The 20,661-nt window shown below is 38.8% G+C and overlaps 1 protein-coding gene across 1 annotated transcript in view; it reads left to right on the forward strand.

Annotated features, from left to right (window-relative positions):
• Nucleotides 1-20,661, forward strand: part of esyt3 (extended synaptotagmin-like protein 3) — a 142,247-nt gene that overhangs the window by 90,572 nt on the left and 31,014 nt on the right. Inside the window, exons 11-14 of the mRNA XM_039757289.1 lie at nt 8,416-8,464; nt 18,080-18,169; nt 18,984-19,046; nt 19,418-19,486. Of these exons, the coding sequence (XP_039613223.1) occupies nt 8,416-8,464; nt 18,080-18,169; nt 18,984-19,046; nt 19,418-19,486 (271 nt within the window). The remainder of the gene's footprint in view (nt 1-8,415; nt 8,465-18,079; nt 18,170-18,983; nt 19,047-19,417; nt 19,487-20,661) is intronic.

A 20,661-nucleotide genomic window follows, 5' to 3' on the forward strand; every position in this document is an offset into this window, starting at 1 on the left:
TGTACTTGTATGAGTGGACTTGCCTCTGCATCCACTCCATGAATAGTGGCTGGGTGTAGAGACTCTTTGGTGCGGCAAAATTCAATAACCAGTTCCTTGGTTTTATTGATATTAAGTTACAGACAAGTCCTGCTGCACTACAAAGCAAATTTCTGTACCTGACCCCTATCATTTTTCTAATCTCCCTTATCAATATACCCCATAAATGCAGAATTATCTGAGAATTTCTGCAAGTGACATGACCTGGTGGTGTATTTATAGTCAGGGGTGTACGGAGTGAAGATAAAATGAGACAGGACTTTTTGTTGTGGTGCTCCTGTGCAGCTCACATCAATATCAGAAACACAAACCTCGAGTCACACAAACTGTGGTCTGCCTGACAGGTAGTCCATCATCCAGGACACCATAGGTTCATCCACCTGCATATCTGCATAGCTGAGAGGTGTTCAAGGCACTTGAGAAATCAAAAAACATAATCCTCACAGTGCTGCCAGTTTTGTGCAGGTGAGAATAAGCCTATTGGAGCAGAGAGATAATTCTCTGGATAATCTTTGTCAAATCGGAAAACTGATTGTGGGCCCAGGTTGTCTACCACAAGAGGACTCCTATAGTTCAGGACCAGCTCCGCAGGATTAAGGCATGCAAGCAAAAATTTCCCTTTTTTGCGGTACTGGCCCCTACAATACCCAGATGTTTACGAAACATTTCGATGAGAGCAGGCCAGTCAATCTCTATTCACCTAACTTATTTTAAATATCATCGAGTCTTGATTTTAAAGTTCTTGAAGTACTACTATTTAGTACACTAACTGATAACTTATTCCACCTATCTAAAGTTCTCTGTGGTATGAAACATTTGTAATGTTTGTGTTGTAGTTGAAGAACTCATTTTAAATGTAAACCCAGTATTCACTCTGATAGCTTCCTTCCTAATGTTAAGCACATCTTTTATGTCGTCCTTTAGTCTGTCTACCTACTTAAAATGAAAACATTCAGCACCTTCAGTCTTTCCTTCTGGCTCACACCTTTCAGTCCCAGCATCGGTCTGATCACTCATCCTAGACCTTCTTTATTGTCAATATGTTGTTTTTTTTGGCACATGAAAGCTGAAACTGCACACTTAGTATTACAGATGAGGCCTCAGAAGTGTATTGACCAACTTAAGAATAACCTCTCTTGATTTGTGCTGAGAGAGCGTGCTTTGTAACCTTCCTAATCTCTGCTGTATACTGCCTGGTTGTAGATGGTAACAAGTTCATTATGACTCTGAAGTCCTTCTTATAAGGTGGACTTTCAAGGGTAATAAAGGCATTATATAGCGCCTGACACGGGAGGCCCGTATAAAATGAAAAGACTTTTTATTTTTCTTCAGCTGGAGGGCACGTCTTCCCCGTAATCCCTCCAGCCACAACACAGTCCCAAATAAAATACACTAAGCACTCTTTCTTTCCTCTCTTCCACCACTCCTCCTCAGCAAGCTTTGTCCACCTCCACCCTTTCATCAGGCCCCCGGAAGTGCTCCAGGTGATTGATTATCAACCTCTGACTGCACTTACGGGTAAGGTGAAACCAGTGCCTAAAAGGGGCCAGCCGCTTCTGTTGCAGCACCCCCTGGTGGCACCTGTGGAACCCCACAGAGCTGCACAGAACTCCAACTCCCATGAAGCCCTGGGGGAGTCCGAGGCACCACTGCAACCCAGGGATGCTGCCAACTAGCGTCCAGGGGGAGATACTGGGCTTCCCATCCTTGTCCCCCTGGCAGATGTGGTGAAGGGGCGTCCTGGCCAGGCATGGGCCCGGCCATCTGTCACACAAGTTTCAGACCTCTCTCCATTATTTAGTTATATACTACTTTTATTTACTCTTTGTAAAACATTGCCCACGTTTGCAATGTCTTCAGGCACATTCTTCTCAAATTTAAGTCCACTTGTAGTAAATTTTCTGACTCGGGTGTATTTGCTTACTTTTTTGTCATCTGCATGGTCAAACAGCTAATTAGGTCATTTTTTGTATATAGATAATTTATATATATATTAAAGAGAGCAGCAGTTTTAACAACGAATTCAGAGTCAAAGGGCCGGACATACTCAGCAGGTCCAAACCTGTTCCACACCAGAGCGGCCTTGCTGGCAGTGTTTCTGTGAAAATCATTACTTACAAAAAAAAGTAACTAAATATGTTATATACAGTAGTTTAACACGCTTCTTTGGGATGAAAAACTACACATTTCACTATCCAGCATTTTGTCATTAAATCCTAAGCCTGTTTATGAACCTTTATGAAACTGACTGCAGCCAAACTTTTTTTTTTGTTTTAGAAATATGTTTAGTACTTCATGTGCTGTGAAAGAAATAATAATCATCCCCATTTTCCATCCCCAAAGCGGGCGCTCTGCTAACACAGATCTCACTCTTTTAATTATGCATGTAGCACACTCTTGGTGGATTAAATGGACCCCTCAACAGATTCAGGATTAGATGTGTACCATCAACTTTTGTTTAGCTCATTTTACTCGATTGCACGCTATGCCTGTACGTAACACATTCCCCAATAGCTGTGACAGGATAGTTGGAGCACATGTGTGAATGATGTTACACCGACAGCAGTAGACAATATATTTGCAAAGGAATGCAGTCATTTTTTTTTGAATGCAGAAATAAACTTCCATTGTAATACATTTTTTAAGTAATGCTGGTAGTTTTACTTCAAGAAAATAAGCATTAATTAGGTTATTCATTACTTTATAAAGTAACTGGACTATGTAACACGTTACCCCCAATATTTCTTGCTGGCATCAAGCAGAGTGTAGGAAATGACCCAGTGTTCTGCTTACCTGAGTGTTCTTGCAGAGTACAGTATTTCCTTCTTAGGTATGCATGTCAGAAATGTCTGTGGCAAATAGCTGTATAGAATCTGTGTGGGTTCCCATAAAGACCATTCTCAAACTGTGACAGTTATTTGGTGGCTGCCCACCCCTATAAACTGTTACTTTGGTCTTAATTATTAGCTTGTTGTGTCAACAGCATCTTGTTGCCTGTTGATGTACATTGGTACTTGAGAATTCTCATTGAGGGTTCATCTAACAAGTTGATTTACCCAGGTCTGCCTATCATTGCTCTTTTTCCTGTGCTCTCTTCTCCTTGGCACTGCTTTGCCAGTTTTTCACCCCACCACAGTAAGCTGTCTGTGAAACTTATATAGTACCACTGTATATACTAATGACTTTATCTTAATAGATTTTGTACATTTAACCATTAATTCTGTATTGATACTTATAAAATATTAAATGCATACCGAGTTTCCTCTCGTAGTTGCTCGAAAATAATATGATACAAAGCAATCACTGAATACACAGTACTGTAATTTATTACTTGTTGATCTTCCCAGTTTATACAGTGGTGTGAAAAACTATTTGCCCCCTTCCTGATTTCTTATTCTTTTGCATGTTTGTCACACAAAATGTTTCTGATCATCAAACACATTTAACCATTAGTCAAATATAACACAAGTAAACACAAAATGCAGGTTTTAAATGATGGTTTTTATTATTTAGGGAGAATAAAAAAAATCCAAACCTACATGGCCCTGTGTGAAAAAGTAATTGCCCCTTGTTAAAAAATAACCTAACTGTGGTGTATCACACCTGAGTTCAATTTCCGTAGCCACCCCCCGGCCTGATTACTGCCACACCTGTTTCAATCAAGAAATCACTTAAATAGGAGCTGCCTGACACAGATAAGTAGACCAAAAGCACCTCAAAAGCTAGACATCCTGCCAAGATCCAAAGAAATTCAGGAACAAATGAGAACAGAAGTAATTGAGATCTATCAGTCTGGTAAAGGTTATAAAGCCATTTCTAAAGCTTTAGGACTCCAGCAAACCACAGTGAGAGCCATTATCCACAAATGGCCAAATCATGGAACAGTGGTGAACCTTCCCAGGAGTGGCCGGCCGACCAAAATTACCCCAAGAGCGCAGAGACGACTCCTCCGAGAGGTCACAAAAGACCCCAGGACAACGTCTAAAGAACTGCAGGCCTCATTTGCCTCAATTAAGGTCAGTGTTCACGACTCCACCATAAGGAAGAGACTGGGCAAAACGGCCTGCATGGCAGATTTCCAAGACGCAAACCACTGTTAAGCAAAAAGAACATTAGGGCTCGTCTCAATTTTGCTAAGAAACATCTCAATGATTGCCAAGACTTTTGGGAAAATACCTTGTGGACTGATGAGACAAAAGTTGAACTTTTTGGAAGGCAAATGTCCCATACATCTGGCGTAAAAGGAACACAGCATTTCAGAAAAAGAACATCATACCAACAGTAAAATATTGTGGTGGTAGTGTGATGGTCTGGGGTTGTTTTGCTGCTTCAGGACCTGGAAGGCTTGCTGTGATAGATGGAACCATGAATTCTACTGTCTACCAAAAAATCCTGAAGGAGAATGTCCGGCCATCTGTTCGTCAACTCAAGCTGAAGCGATCTTGGGTGCTGCAACAGGACACTGACCCAAAACACACCAGCAAATCCACCTCTGAATGACTGAAGAAAAACAAAATGAAGACTTTGGCCTAGTCAAAGTCCTGACCTGAATCCAATTGAGATGCTATGGCATGACCTTAAAAAGGGGGTTCATGCTAGAAAACCCTCAAATAAAGCTGAATTACAACAATTCTGCAAAGATGAGTGGGCCAAAATTCCTCCAGAGCGCTGTAAAAGACTCATTGCAAGTTATCGCAAACACTTGATTGCAGTTATTGCTGCTAAGGGTGGCCCAACCAGTTATTAGGTTCAGGGGGCAATTACTTTTTCACACAGGGCCATGTATGTTTGAATTTTTTTTTCTCCCTAAATAATAAAAACCATCATTTAAAAACTGCATTTTGTGTTTACTTGTGTTATATTTGACTAATGGTTAAATGTGTTTGATGATCAGAAACATTTTGTGTGACAAACATGCAAAAGAATAAGAAATCAGGAAGGGGGCAAATAGTTTTTCACACCACTGTATTTGCATAATTAAAATTTCCCATTACTGCACCATTCTATCCTAATTTTGGCCATAGATAGATAGATAGATACTTAATCCCAAGGGGAAATTAACATAATCGAGCAGCAGCATACTGATTCAAAAAAAATAAAACAATATTAAATTAAAGAGTAATAAAAATGCAGGGAAAAACGGACAATAACTTTGAATAATGTTAACGTTTACCCCCTCCGGGTGGAGTCGCATAGAGTGGGGGAGGAACGATCTCCTCAGTCTATCAGTGGAGCAGGACGGTGAGAGGAGTCTGTCGCTGAAGCTGCTCCTCTGTCTGGAGATGATCCTGTTCAGTGGATGCAGTGGATTTTCCATTATTGACAGGAGCCTGCTCAGTGCCCATTGCTCATCAAAGATGTCAAACTGTCCAGCTTTATTCCTACAATAGAGCCTGCCTTCCTAACAAGTTTGTCCAGGTGTGAGGCGTCCTTCATCTTTATGCTGTCTCCCCAGCACACCACCGCGTAGAAGAGGACACTCGCCACAATCGTCTGGTAGAACATCTTCAGCATCTTATTGCAGATGTTGAAGGACGCCAGCCCTCCAAGCAGGCCCACAGCCAGAAATATCTGCCTTCCCCCCCGGTCCCCACATGCCAAAACCTTCAAATACGTATACAAAATAATCGAAATGTAGTTTATCCGACAGTGACAATGCTGCGTTTATGAATACCATACTTGATGAGTTAAGCCTTCATGAAAGATTGACTGCAAGAAGGAAAGCCAGTGCTAACGGAAGCTCGTAGCGGAATTGAAACAATACATTAATGAGATAGGCCTATGTATTATTTAACGTGTAATGGTACAATTATACCAATCCAATGAATAAGAGTAACATCTGAACATTTTAATATATACTAACGGTTAGGGTTATCTACATGGTGTACAATAAGTATGGTAAGCTGCTGTATCAAACTTCAAAGTTTTCAAAAAATCTGGGTGATCCAGAATCTTTAGTGATACACACAAAACTAACGCACACTCATCACTGCTTTAAAAGCAACAATAAACACCCAAGCAAATGAATTCTCAAACTACGGAGACGGACTTCTGCTACACCATACACGTCAACATCCACGATAGTGCACAACAATATCACTGTTGTCTGAGACAGAACAGTGCCTGTGTTTGTGAAACGGAAGTATTCAATTTCAGCGGCGAAGTCAATCCATTACCCACGTACCCTGTACAACAAACATACTACTCAACGTCAAGCTCAAGGACGTCGGCTCTCCTTTGTCTTTGAGAAGCGTGCCGCTGTCGGCCCCCTTTGACAAGCATGCTTCACACGACACAAGCACGATATCTACTTGCGTGGAGCGTGTGGCTATTAAAACACTCACTTGTATTGTTGTAAGCTAAATGATTTAACTTTTCTATTACATGTAACTTGAATAATTCTCCGAATATATATCTACATGCACAACATCAGCATAAAAAAAAATCAAGCGTGAAGGGGCCCCCTTCCGTTAGGGCCCTGGACCAGAGTCCCATTTGTCCCCCCTGGCGGCGGGCCTGTTCTAAGCTCTGACCTTTCTTACACAGCGCATCAGTATTGGCAGTCTAGTCCAATTTATCATCCATACTGACCTTTCTCACACTGGCACCCCTTCATTTGAACATAATTTAATAGATTTTTCTTATTCACTTTCCAGTCTTTCCAGCTGTCTGCGTTAATGTTTCTGAACTTCTATAAATTAAACAGTAATACTGATAAATTTTTTTTTTTAACCTAATTCAGTATTCAGCATATATTGTACAAGCAAATTCAGCAAATTCTCACTCATTTATAAGAATTGCTCATTTGTAAATGAAATGTGAGAAAAAGAAAATCCTATAAAGAGGAATAAATCTTTTAAAAGGTGCTGCACCTCCCTTTAGTTGCCACCCACAACCTAAATATAGGAACAGAAGTTGCAGGTAAAATTAAAGATACATACTAATGTAACAAGCACCCTTCAGAAATTAGTATCCAGAAAAACTGCCGTCAGCCCATTCTGTGTATTTCAGTTTGACAGTATAGCCGGTAATCCATATTACGACCCCTTATTAACATGCTTTGTCAAAGGCAGACAATATATATTTTACCAATGTTTTTAAGATGGTATTCTGTGTGTGACTTATTATTGTATTTTGGAAAGAGTGTCCTGTTCCTTGCATTATGTAAATACCTGTTTTACCTGTTTAACATTTGTAATAATAAGCGTCCCATCTATAGATGAAAAACGTTAATGAAAGGTTTCATAAAACCAAACCCTAACATGGGTTACTATGGTTCTAAATGTCGGTTTGTGCCAGTGCAGTGCATAACAATGAGTTTCAATGGAGGCCAACAGGCGCCAATGCTGAAGAACTGAAAACAATATTAAAACTTTGTTAAAAAAAAGTAGTTACTCACATAATCAACATGCCATTTAGTTATATGCTCACAATGTCCAAAACACATGTATTATTTGCTAACATATCTACTATATAATTAAATGCTACTGTGTGTGTGTGTATGTCTGGTTCCTCGGAGCAATCTAATTGGTCAGTTTGACTTTGGTGACACGATCAACAGAAGAAGTGCCAGGCAAGAGAGGCTGAGACACACAAGAATCAAACAGGTCACCAGAATACAAGGAACACATTGAAAAACATTTGAAACGCATCTGCTCATTATGTAGGTCCCCAACTCATGAGAATACGTCACTTTTAGTCAACAGGTCTGACACACCTTCATCTCCTTTTCTTCCTATTAAATTCAGTAATATCAAGCACAACTGTCCTTCTATTTGCTGTGACATTGACCAAACATTGTCACTTGCTGACTAGGAGACTATCACTGCAGCAGTCGAAGGGGCCACATCAAGTATAAATGAGTTTGGGTTGATCATCATGCGTGCACTTTGTGCTGTGGTGTGTGTGTAGGCTTCATGTGGTAAGTATAAGCCAGGCTTAAGAGCACTTCAGTCATTGACCAGGTCAACAAAGAAATGATTTTGTTATACTAAATAGTCACTGCAAATCACTGCTCTGTGTTTATTTATCTAAGAAATAAAGAAAAAACAACAATTACAAAAAATGTTTTATAAATATTTCAAAGGTAAGTATGATTAAATAAGATTAAATAATCATTTTAACCCTGATTACAAGTATATTTAAAAAACATTTTTTGAATTGCAAAAAAAATCTTTTAATATCAAAATATTTATAAATTTCATTTAATAATTGCATAAAATAAATCATTTTGGCATCAACGACATTTGCAACTTAGATTTCAATCAAGCAAATTATTTATGCAACAGAAAATGGCTGCATTAAAAAAGTTGTAATTCGGCACATTTCTTGCATTTTTCTTATTATATGCATTTTTGTTTTCTTTTTCCTTTTTAGCCTCTGTATTGACCTGGGTGAAGTTATGAAAGACAGAGTAGTGGATGAGGTAAACCACACTATACTTTTTTAATAGTTTCATTACATTTTAATTCAGACTTACAGTTCATAATTCCTTATTTATGTGATTTATCACTTATGTAAAATAACTAGTTGCATTTTACATACTATAATTTGTTGGAGGGTGGCACAGAAGCATGATGGGTAGCATTACCACGTCAAAGATCCAGTGTCCTTGATTCAAATCCCATACTTTTCTGTTGTCCATGTGGAGTTTTCACATTCTCCCGGTGTCTGAGTGAATCTGGGTATAGATGAATTTTTGTGATTTTTTTTTTTTTCTTTTCACGTTTCCAAAGTCATTAGGGTGACTGGTGATTCCAACCTGGATGAATGCAAGTGTTGGGTCCATGTGTGAGGGGTCCCTTCGTTGGACTGGTGTCCTGTTCAGGGCTGTGTTCTGGCTTGTGCACTCTGCTGCTAAAACAGGCTATGGCCTGTAAATTAGATTAAGCATCTTTAATGTTGTTCTGTAGGCTACATTGCAAATGTTTAAATTCTAAGCCCTTTTAAGTATTTAGTAACTAATGCCAAACTTGCCAAACTTTGAATCCTTTCAGACCAGTAACCTTGCATCCTTAGTTTTATAGCTTGTTTACTTAATATTGCATGTGTTTTCAGTAAACCAAGGCAGATCTTTTTGTATTTTGACTGCTTTTGTTCTGAGAGGGCCATATTTGTGTAAAGCATGGCTCATATATACCTGTAATTGAAGGTCTTATAAAGTCAATAAATCTTGAAATATTGCTTTATTTAATGCTTCCTAGTTTTGGACTTGCATCGCCCAATTTTATTCTCTCTACATTGAATCCCAGTAGAATTTAGTGTCCAGTTTAAAATTCTGGTACTCCCTTACCAATATATCACAGACCTGCCTCAGGATTATACCACAGGCTGTGCTCTGAGATCTGCTCAGTTAGATCCCTTTTCCGTTCCTTGTACCAGACTACCAATACACGTGGGGATCGCGCATTCCAGTCCATCGCTCCAAGGTTAAGGAACAGTTTCCACTGGTGATGAGATCAACAGAACTGACTGAACTGTTCAAGTGTCAACTTAAGACGCATTTGTTCAGACAGGCATTCAGGTAGCTTGTTTAGGTTTCCAAAGGTATAGAGCAACAGGCTTAAGAACTTGTAATACTCTTGTATTCCTAGAGCTATAAGCATTTTAAATTCTATTACTTGTAGGGATGCTTCTAAATATTAAATTCTGTATTATTAATTTGTGTACTTTGGAAAGTAATTATTCTTCATTAAACTAATCTTGAGTGTGTGTTTATGGAATAACATTGGTTGTGAAATGTGTCTTTGTTTATCTATTGGATCTCTGTAACAATGTCTTCTGTTTTTGTACCATCCTGCTGCAAATAAATTTCCCTCGGGGATAATAGTCTACCTAACCTAACCTAGCTTTGCTGCCTGTTGGAGAGTTTTATATTGCATTTATATTTTGTGTTGTTGTAATATTACATTTTCCTTCTGTATTTTACTGTTCCGCACTTTGTGACTTTTGTCTTTGATAGGTGCTTCATAAATGTATATTTTACTTACTTTGGTTTTAATTTGAACGTGTATTGGTAAGAAAACAAACAAATCACATAATGCTCTAAAATGGATTCATCAACAAAGAGTTTAATAATTCAATGTAAGGTGTGATATTGGCTGTATGTATGATCTGTCACAAATATGGAGATTTTTTCCTGACAGCATACGTTACCACTTTAGTGTGTATTTAAACCCACCAAGGTTAGATTACTTTATCATATTTAGTAGATCAATTGGATAAAAGGTTTCTAAACTTGATAAAAAAAATGAAGACTAAAGATCAGGAGATCTGTGAATTAATAATATTATTATGCTTGATTCGGTTTTAAAATCTAATATCAGGATCTGAAAGGATGTATTTAACATTTTGGTGATATTTGAAGTACTCCCTGACTAAACCATGTTTAACCCAAGTTTCAGTAATGTAACAGATACCAGACTTCACGCTCAAAATAACACCATTAATAGCAGCTGCTTTATTTACTAACAAATTAATGTTTAACAGGCCACATTTTCAGATGTTTCAGTTTAAAGGAGACTTTTCTATGTGAAGCTTTAACGTGTAACAAATATTTATATACAGGAACCAGTACTGCAAAATGTCACTTCAGCTCAAGATTAAAATTAACATCAATTATGAACAACAAGTAACATAACTTCTAATAATGAACAACAATGCAGTAAATGTATATTAAAAAGCACTGTACTGTTCTTTTCTACCCTTTCCAGTTTTGAAAACATATACAGTACTGTACGTGAATTGTATTTCCACATTTAAATTTTGGGCTTAATATATAAAAAGATCATTTAATAATTTGACTCATTTCGATTTGTTTTTGCAGTTCTCACTGATAAACTTAGAGTGCCATACAAAGTTACGAATAAATAAAAAAAATAACCGAAAACAACCAACAAAGGAGAAGCACACCGATCTCCTATCTGCACAGATTCTGATGAAAATAAATGTGTTGGGGCCAAAAATCCTTATGGACAGGCAGGCACAAGTCTGTCTGTTCTAGCCAATTGTCCATCCATTCTGCCTCTCAACATTCTTCAATATTGCAAAGGATTTGTCTCATTGGTTTTGATGGAGGATAAAGAGGGCGTTGAAACTGGTGACACTAATATCTCTTTTACACCATTTTACAGAAGACACTCGCTGAATTTAGTGCTAGACAACTGGATGTTATTTTCAGATCTATGCCTTTAGCATTTTAGTTTTTGACATATTGATCCGTTTGGTGATATTACTAATATGCAGCCACATCCACATCTTTTTAAATTTATCTCACTTGATGATTTTGAGATGATTACTAAGTAAAATATTTGTGTGGCTTGGATTCTGTGTTATGTTAAGAGAGTGGTGAAGTTGTTCATGCAAATAAAGGGGTAAGGGAAGTTAATGTGTGTCAAGACTGGTGTCACATTTATTTGTTTATAATTTTTTACATTTATATAGTGCTTTTCTGACTACTCAAAGCACTTAACATAGTGAGTGAGGCGCCACTTCATCCAGCACTAATGTGTAGCATCCACCTGGATGATGTGATGGCAGCCATTTCTGTGCCAGTACAGTCACCACCCATTAGCTGTTAGGGTGGTGAAGGGGTTAGAGAGAAAGACAATTAGGGATGGAATTATTAGAGGGGCAGAATGACTAGGCTGAGGTGGGCAATTTAGCCTGGACATTGAGATACACCAGCTCTTTATGAAGGATGCCCAGGGATCTGTTATGAATACAGAGAGTCAGAACCTCCGTTTACATCTCAGGATGGCGATATTTTTACAGCACAGTGTTCCCATCACTGCACTGGGGCATTTGAATCCATATTCAGGCCACAGGATCAGCACCCCCTGCTGGCCTCGCCAACACTTCTAGCAGCAAGCAAAGCTTTTCCTAGATGGTCTCCCATTCGAATACTGGCCAGGCCCAAACTTGCTTAGCTTCAGGTGGATGACCTGTTCTGAAGTGCATGTGGTGTAGCTGCTGGATATTATAGAAGTTGGGTGATTGCTACATTTACATTGAATGCGGACTAAAAGTTTCTCTTTATCCAAATTGCTGTTTTTAACATCAGTTTACAGTGGTACCTCTGGTCATGACCGTAATTCGTTCCAAAACTCTGGACGCGACCCGATTTGGTTGTGACCCGAACGTAATTTCCCCATAAGATTGTATGTAAATACAATTAATCCGTTCCAGACCGTACAAACTGTATGTAAATATATATATTTTTTTAAGTTTTTTAACCACAAAAATAGTTTGTTATACCATAGAATACACAGTTTAATAGTAAACTAAATGTAAAAACATTGAATAACACTGAGAAAACTAGCACTGTAAGAGTTCGTGCTAGACCCTTATGAACCGCTCGCTGTAAACACTTTTTTTTATAAGTTTTAAGCACAGGGCAAAAAAATTAAATGCCACTTCTCTTGCAAAACTTTTCAAACCATCCTCTACTGGCTTTAAATTCCTCAACTTCGCCACTTGAAGAAGGATTTTTTTTCAGCAAATTGCCATGAATCTTCCTGGCTTTCTCGCATATGATCGCCTCGCTTACGCTATCCCCTGCAAGTTGCTTCTCGTTCAACCACACTAGCAACAGTTTTTCCACTTGAGGCCTGTGCTTGGTTAACATTGTAACTCCTTTTGCAGCATCAGCTGCTTTGTTAGGCCCTGTATACGCAAACAAAACAAAATGGGAAACGGAGAACGGGAGATCATTGGCGCATAGGGAAACTGGCCGCCAGTGTTTTTGTTCGCCACCAGAGCGTGCGGTCGTGATTTTGGCAAACATTTTGATCATAACCCGATTTGTACGTGTTCAGAAACGTTCGTGACCAGAGGTTCTACTGTATATAGATAAAGATGTTACCTTCTCTGTGCTCTTTAGTAGGTATTTATTTCAGGTTTGATACACTTGTGTGATGTTTGTCATTATTTTATAGTGAGTAGTAGAATGGGATTGGTGGGCTTTCACCTATGTGTTTACTTTAGCAGTTGTTAACTCTGACACAAACTGTAGAAACAGGCTAAAGATAATGTAGGTGCCCAAGCCTCTTTTTCATTTTAGAGCTTTTTACACTTGTGAAATGGCACTCCTGGGCTGGGCTGGGCTGGCCAGAGCAGTTTGCATATGTGAAACAGATCTTAGCTTTCACGAGAGATTTTTGAGTAGATATTAAAAAAATGGAGTCTTGTCTCAACAATGTTGTTGAGAAAGAAACTACTGTGCACTGTCAAGTAAGCAGTACCTATGAATTGAACGATGTACGTAAGCACAGTGCTTTAGTCGGTACTGTGCTTCTGCTCACATAGCCCCTTTAAAATAATATAATTAAATATGACAGCAATCAGCTGCCACTTTTAATCTCTTTTCAGCAACACAGGTGGGTCATTGGGAAGTGAAAATGTCAAACTCAATTTATTCGTAGAGGAGTACCTAGACAAAAGTCTATACAGACACAGGGAGAACATAATAGTTATGCACAGAAGTTTCTCAGGCTGGTGTTCACCTCAAAGGGTCACTGGAGCTGTGAGGCAGTAGAGTTAACCATTGTGCTATATTATTAAAACTAAAGTAAAGTGTGACACTATTTCAATAACCTTCATTGAATAACTCCAAACGGAGCTCACTGGGGTGTACTCAACAGTATGGATTCAGTGTTATCGCCGTTGCTTTCTGTGTCATTTAATTGTGGTAAGAATTCATTCAACCCCACAGGCTGCAAGGCGTGCGTCTTGGTGAAGTGCTGTTGTATTTAACAGGATCACTGCGGAGGCCTGAACCTCTTCAACAGAGTAATACTTAAAAGACTTTTTGGTAATTCTCAAACTAATAAAAATATTTCAACTGTTGAAGCAGAAGGTGGCTAGCTGCACAGCACTCTGTTACGCCTTTATGTTACACTTTACAAAATATTAAATATTTAATGTGTAGCAACATAAAAAAACAAAAGCACAGAGTCGGTACTGCTTCCGTGCAGGTGTATCAATGATGTTCAAAGATAATTGTCTTTAAACCAGCATTATGACCCTGGGATATTTTTTATAATTAGACTAAAATGTTAAGCGGAAGTATACCTTCTTCACAACTAAATGTCCATAGTTTATTTATATGTTTGTTTATTTAACATTGGTAGAATAAAAGTACGAGAAGCTATGTTATTATTTTAAAAGAATAGGTATATTAAAATATATACACATATACATACATACATAAATACATACAATCCCAAATTGGCCTAATTTTTAGTCAGGGGTGCAGGGAGTCAGTGCCTAACCCAACAGTCCCAACTGTGCATGAGGCAGGAGAAAACAACTGTGAACGGGCTGCTGGTCACCCACAGGCTCCACCACACTTACTGTGACGCCCCAGGTGTCTACAGCCCTGGGCCTCTTCCATTTGCAGGCAGATCGATACTCGCAACTAAGAAGGACCAGGCCAAATGAGGACACAAACAACAAGTAAGGTGCAAAAAAGTGCAAAGTGCTTTTCATTTTAAAAACAAAGGCAGTAACCTAAAACAAGTAGTCCTGCAAAAATAGTGCAGTGCAGGGAGTTAACATCCAATAGTTAAAATCAAGGATAAAATCAATCAGAATATGCTTCCTGCCATTATAATTCCCAGTGCTTGCTTGTTCTGTTCCATGTCACCCTGCTTTCCCACCAGGCATGCTCAGTTGGGCTGAGACCCTGGCGAATGCGGTACATAAATTGACTCCCATCCCAGCCACTTCAATGATTAACCCACTGAGATGCTCAGAACCTGAATCCTTTATCCTTCCACCATCCTTCAGTCCTTCAGATCCTCTGGAACATGCAATCATTCCTTTTCCACAAAATAAGCAGGGGTTGATCCATTCCTGGAAAACCTCTGCATGTGCTCTTCTGTAGGGGTTTCACCAAATACTTGCCTCCTTTAACCTGCACTGACTCCAGCCCAAATCTTTCTTTCTTTCTCTTTCTCTGTCTGCTCAGACCTTTTTATAACCCTGTGAATGAAGGTGCTTTAAATCATCTGCAATAAGGGATGGCTGTGCCAACTGCGCTTGTGCACGTAAAGAGACAAATTAGCCAATTCCCACAGTACGGTAGTGGCCAAAGGTTTTAGCAGTGACACAAATGATGTGTTTTGTAAACTTTGCTGCATCAACATTTTCAGGTTTTTTTTACATGTTTCTATGGTATGCTTAAGAACAATTATAAACATTTCATAAGTTTCATCTGAAAAAATAACTTTGCATCTTGATACAAGGCCATTGTCCAAAAGTCTTCGCCTGACTGTATGTGCAGATGAGCTCACACCCACCTGGTACCAATACTGAGAAAGCTCTGCGCTGGTGGCAAGACGATTCTATAGCTGACTCCTCAGAAGGAGATGGTCCTGGGGCCTCATGTATAAACGGTGCGTACGCACAGAAATGTTGCGTAAGAACTTTTCCACGTTCAAATCGCGATATATAAAACCTACACTTGGCGTAAAGCCACGCACTATTCCACGGTACCTCATACCTTGTCGTACGAAAGTTCTCCGCTCGGTTTTGCAGACTGGCGGCACCCAGCATCAAAGCAATGCTACTGTTCCTTTGTGGTTACTCCTTATTTTCCTGACGCGGCTTTATAAATACACTGAAACTAACCACATATTGTTTTTAGTGTAATGCATCTGATTGTAATTAACTTGTAACAATATAATGGTCCAAGGAACAGCCATAGTATTCTAAATACCATAACTGTTTTAGCGTCGTTACTCTAACTGCACCTTCTTCTTCTTTCAGCTACTCCCGTTAGGAGTTGCCACAGCGGATCATCTTTTTCCATATTACTCTCACTGCACGACTCGGAGTATTTATATCACTGTATCTGAGTGTGAATCACAGCTGCAGCTGATCGAAAAGAGAATTATCGGCTTCAAGAACACGCTGTCTCAGCCACGGCAAAACGCTTCAAAGCCTTTCTTGTACGGACCTTGCGGTTCAGAAACAGTTTCATCCCAAGAACTTTAAACGCACTCAATCAAGTGCTCCTTGTAGAACTATTTGTACTTAATAAGTACAGTTATAATATTACACAACCTGCGCCACTTTATAAAGCGGGTATTTACATATGATGATGATATCATTTTTAAGATGAAATGCAGCAAAATATGTTTATTATATTATACAGATAAAACTTTAACTTCATTTAAATAATCTATATTCTTCACTGGGACTGGCGTGAAGGATAGAATAATTAAACATGTACTACGAAGATATTTCAATGTTCCTTAAACGTTTTGAAGAATCAGCGCTCTAAGCTTACAGATGGCTTAACGTCTATTACAGAGCTGATTGTGTGGCGATCCACCGTGCATAAGATAACATATTGACATTGGACTTTCTCTATTGGACATAGAGCCACCCGTGAGTACTGCTGCAATACATAATTTCATCGAAGGTCGCACACAATCACTGCGCCGTGAAACCCATGTTTAATAACGTGCTTTAACTGTCATCATGAAAATGATATCACGTATACATCTCAGTATTTTAGTTATTCCGAGAGCTGTAATATCACGAATGTAATGGATTCTGTGTCCTGTCGGAGGAAGAGAACCGGTTTAAGAAGCACGTAGTGATTCACACACATAGAGCGCATAGAAGATCACATACAAAACAAAGCATTTAATGTGCTACTTTAATTACGATGTGATTTGAGAAAGTGGTTAATTAGATGATTTTAAGATGAAGTTTATGATGTTCTGTTTTAATGACAAAATAAACTACGTGATTAAAGTGGAAATTTCAAGATTCAAGTTGACATTTCGTGCTTTTCCCCCACTGTGTGCCTTTTTTTTCTCAGTACCCTAATAAGCTTTCATATGACACACCGATGGTGGGCTACGTCTTGCCTTTTGACGGCGACTTTGCCTCCACTTGATTTTCGCTGAAATTCTTCCATTTTCCCTCTTCCTTTTCCCGTTGTGTTTTCACAGAAGGCTGAGCTTAAGGGCGATTTATATTGATTTGCATATTCAAAGAGGCGTAATTCTGGGAGGAGTTGGGGCATTACATAAAGCGCGTGCACGAGCGTTACTTTTCACGCTGACCGGGATTTATGTAGCGGAAGAACGTGGAAGTTGGAGTACACACAGATTCCTGCATCTGGATTTTTCTGTGCGTAAGCACATTTCGCTTTTGTGCTTACGCCATGTTATAGTTCGAATTCTACGCACGGTGTTATACATGAGGCCCCTGGTGTGTGTTTGGACACTTTTAGCTGATCATTTTGTTCCAGGGCCAAAATAAGTGAAAATGGGATTTTGTGATAAAGTTAACTTATTATGCAAGTAAACCTCTTTGCAATGAATTAAGATGCATCTGATCACTCTGCACAATAATATAAAAACAATGTGAATTGCCACCACAAAAACTGATGCTGCAAATTTTGCAAAACGCAACATTTGTGTCACTGCCAAAACTTTGGGCCACTACTGTAGTTTCTCTGGAGCCGCACATCTACACTCATGAAATCTGAGCTGCACTATACTTTTAAAACACCTACACCTGCTCCAATCCTCCATGGACCCTAGACATGCTTCACCACACTCACTCATACTAGGGCTAACTTTACAATGTCGGTGAAAAATCCATGCAAACACTATGAGAACATGCAAACTCTACACAGACAGTGACCAGGTTAGGGATTCAAGCCCAGGACACCCAAGTTAACCACTCTGCTGCTCAATATGAAAATAAATACTGCTTATAAAAAATAACCAATATAAGCAATAATTCATTAATGTATTTGACTTTACCTGAATGATGAACCTTGTATTGAAGGTTGGCTTTACTTTTCAGAGCTCCATGTATAATATAAATGTGTATTTACGTGTGCACCCTCCCAAATCAGACTGGAGCTGTTCTCCAGAACACTCATTATATTTGCTAACCAAGTGCATAAATCCTAATGTTAAAATATTTTTGACAATTCTTCTATAAGTTGATTCTCTTCTTACTAATGGTTATTTTTTTCTTCTGTCTAAACCAAATTTTTTCTCTTTTTGAACAGTGGTTCCCACTGAACGACATAGAAAGTGGTGAAGTCCATTTAAAACTTGAGTGGCTGTCTTTACTGGTGGATCAGCAGAAGCTTGTGGAGGTACGGTAGCAATAAGTACTTTAAGAAAATCCGTAGTGTTTTTCTGAGAATCTAGATATTAGAAATTAGCTTCATTCTCCCACCCCATTTAGTATGAAATAAATTATAAGAGTATTCCTTATGAATATTGATGAAGAATATCATAACTAGAATGTGTGCAATAAAATGTTTTTTGTTACAATTACCAATCATACATATTGTAAGGGTCAGCTGGCAGCCTTAGTCGGCCGGGACACACAGAAGATGGAAGGACTGGGAGGGGAGAGTGTGTTAGGTTATTATCTCCCCCGGAGCGCTAGATGGCAGCCTCCATGGGTTGTGGCAATGCCAACTTCCCACAAGGCTCCATGGGAATTGGTATTCTGTGACTCAGCATGAGCTATGGAGCCCTACTATGTTGGGCTTCTGCCACACGTGGGTGTACTTCTGGATTATGCTGATGGGCCACCTGGAGTGCTCCCGGGTGTAGCATAAAAGAGACCACCTTACTTCATTCAAGGAGCCAGAGTCGGGAGGGAGAAGAAAAAGCTGGCCAGGGGAGGAGTGGAGGCGGAAGGAGAGAAAGAAGAGAAAGAAAGTGCTGTGTACTGCATTAGTGTGTTTGGGGCTCACTGTGAATGTGCTGTGCTGGTGGGAAACTTGGGGAAACGTTTCCCACATCAAAATAAAGCCAGTGTTGTGCTTGGGAACTTGTGTCTGCATCTGGTGCCCCAGAACAAGCCACAATATGCAGATGTGTACTTTTAATTTTTTTTTATCTGTTACTTATTTTTACTTGACCTTTTGTATAACCTTTTAATTCTTTATTTTTTAGAACAATCAAAGGCGACCCTGCGCCATATTAGTCATTTATTTGGACAGTGCTTGTAACCTACCTGTAAGTAAAATAATGTTTCTGTTATAATGTGCGGTAAATATTTTGGAGGTGTATGCTTGAAATAAGACACACAGACTATTTTTAAGCTATCTAAACATTTTCACAGTTTAGGCCAGATTAGCGACACAGGTCTACATGTGAAGTAAAGTTCTTGGCTAGCATGAGCCAATACATTTATTAAAGTGAAACCTGAAAACAACAAAGATGCATTTTGCTTCTTTAGGATTCTTTAAATGCTATGACTGATTTTGCTACCGCACAATCAACTTTTGATTTAATGAAATAATAAAGCAAAGGCATACTGTAAAGTGAGGGTGCCTAAAATGACCCCACATGCTTTATAATATATGTAACTTGGAATTATTTTTCAGAGAAACCAGTTTGAATATAGCAACAATGAATATGGCTTAAAGAAGACAAAAAACCCTAAATATATCAAGGTATTTATCTTGCGTTCCTTTATTTTATTACTAATTTTAAAGCTAGAAATCAGATCCTGTTTTTGGTTTGTACTGCAAGTGCATTATGCAAGGACAGTTTCTCTGATGTATTTTCATCAGGTTTTTTTTTCATCTGGAAAGATCTTGGCCACCAAGCTCTCAAAAGTGTCCTCTCACAATATTCAATTATGAAAGCACCAATCTGAGGCACCAAGGTGCAGATGTCTCTTAAGTTTTTTGCACACAATTTTTTTTTATGCTGTATTCATTTTTTAGGATTACATCAACATTCAATCAATTGTAAAATGTCACATACACTGTATAACAGAGAAAATGCTTTTATTAAATAAACCAGTAACGGTGTACTGCACGATAACGTGCAGTGAATACACTTGACTTGAGCATTCATAGTTTTCATCCTCTTTCTCTGTACGTTTAGCTTCGTTTGCTCAGAGGTTGATACGCTTGCTGCTTCCTGAGCAGCTCTTCTTTTCTCCACCCTAGCGGCCCGCTGCTTCTCTTCTTTCGTCGGCATCTTTTCGCATTAAAACTGATTAAGTTAGTTTTTGTGTTGCAATTACTTAGTACGTTTTCTTTAATTCTTCACATAAGCTGGCACTTAAGTCATCAATCTGCCTCAAGAATGATTAGCGAATGTAGTAGGAAATGAGAATGGTGCATGTACACATGCGCCACATGGCCGCCCTGCTGCACGCTGCCGAGAGTTGATTCTACAATAAAATAAAAATAAAAAGAGTAATAAAAATCATCACCCGGAAACTGGATAGTAGACGTCACGTAGTATATGTATACCAAATTTCAAGTCAATAGGTGAAATGGTTTGTGAGCTACAGATGATTTAAAATCCTGGACAGACAAATGAACAGCCACAGTAGCATATTCTATAAGAAGATTGTTTTTACATGAACAACTAAAAGCTCCCATTTTATACAGATGATTAGAATATTCAGGGTGGAGCATAAAGATCTCCTACATTTTGAATGGGTATAAAAAATTAACAAAGCTATCTAAAAAAAAAAAATTGTATATATTATTCTGAAAAGTACATAAAAACAGTTTTGTTTTAATGGGTTTTAAAAATCATATCAGACAAATGGCGGCCGTTGTTGGCAATACATTCTCCATCACTCTCTGGGTCACCTCAGGCGGAATGG

This window comes from Polypterus senegalus, chromosome 6 (genome assembly GCF_016835505.1).
Source record: "Polypterus senegalus isolate Bchr_013 chromosome 6, ASM1683550v1, whole genome shotgun sequence".
Classification (NCBI taxonomy): Eukaryota; Metazoa; Chordata; class Cladistia; order Polypteriformes; family Polypteridae; genus Polypterus; species Polypterus senegalus.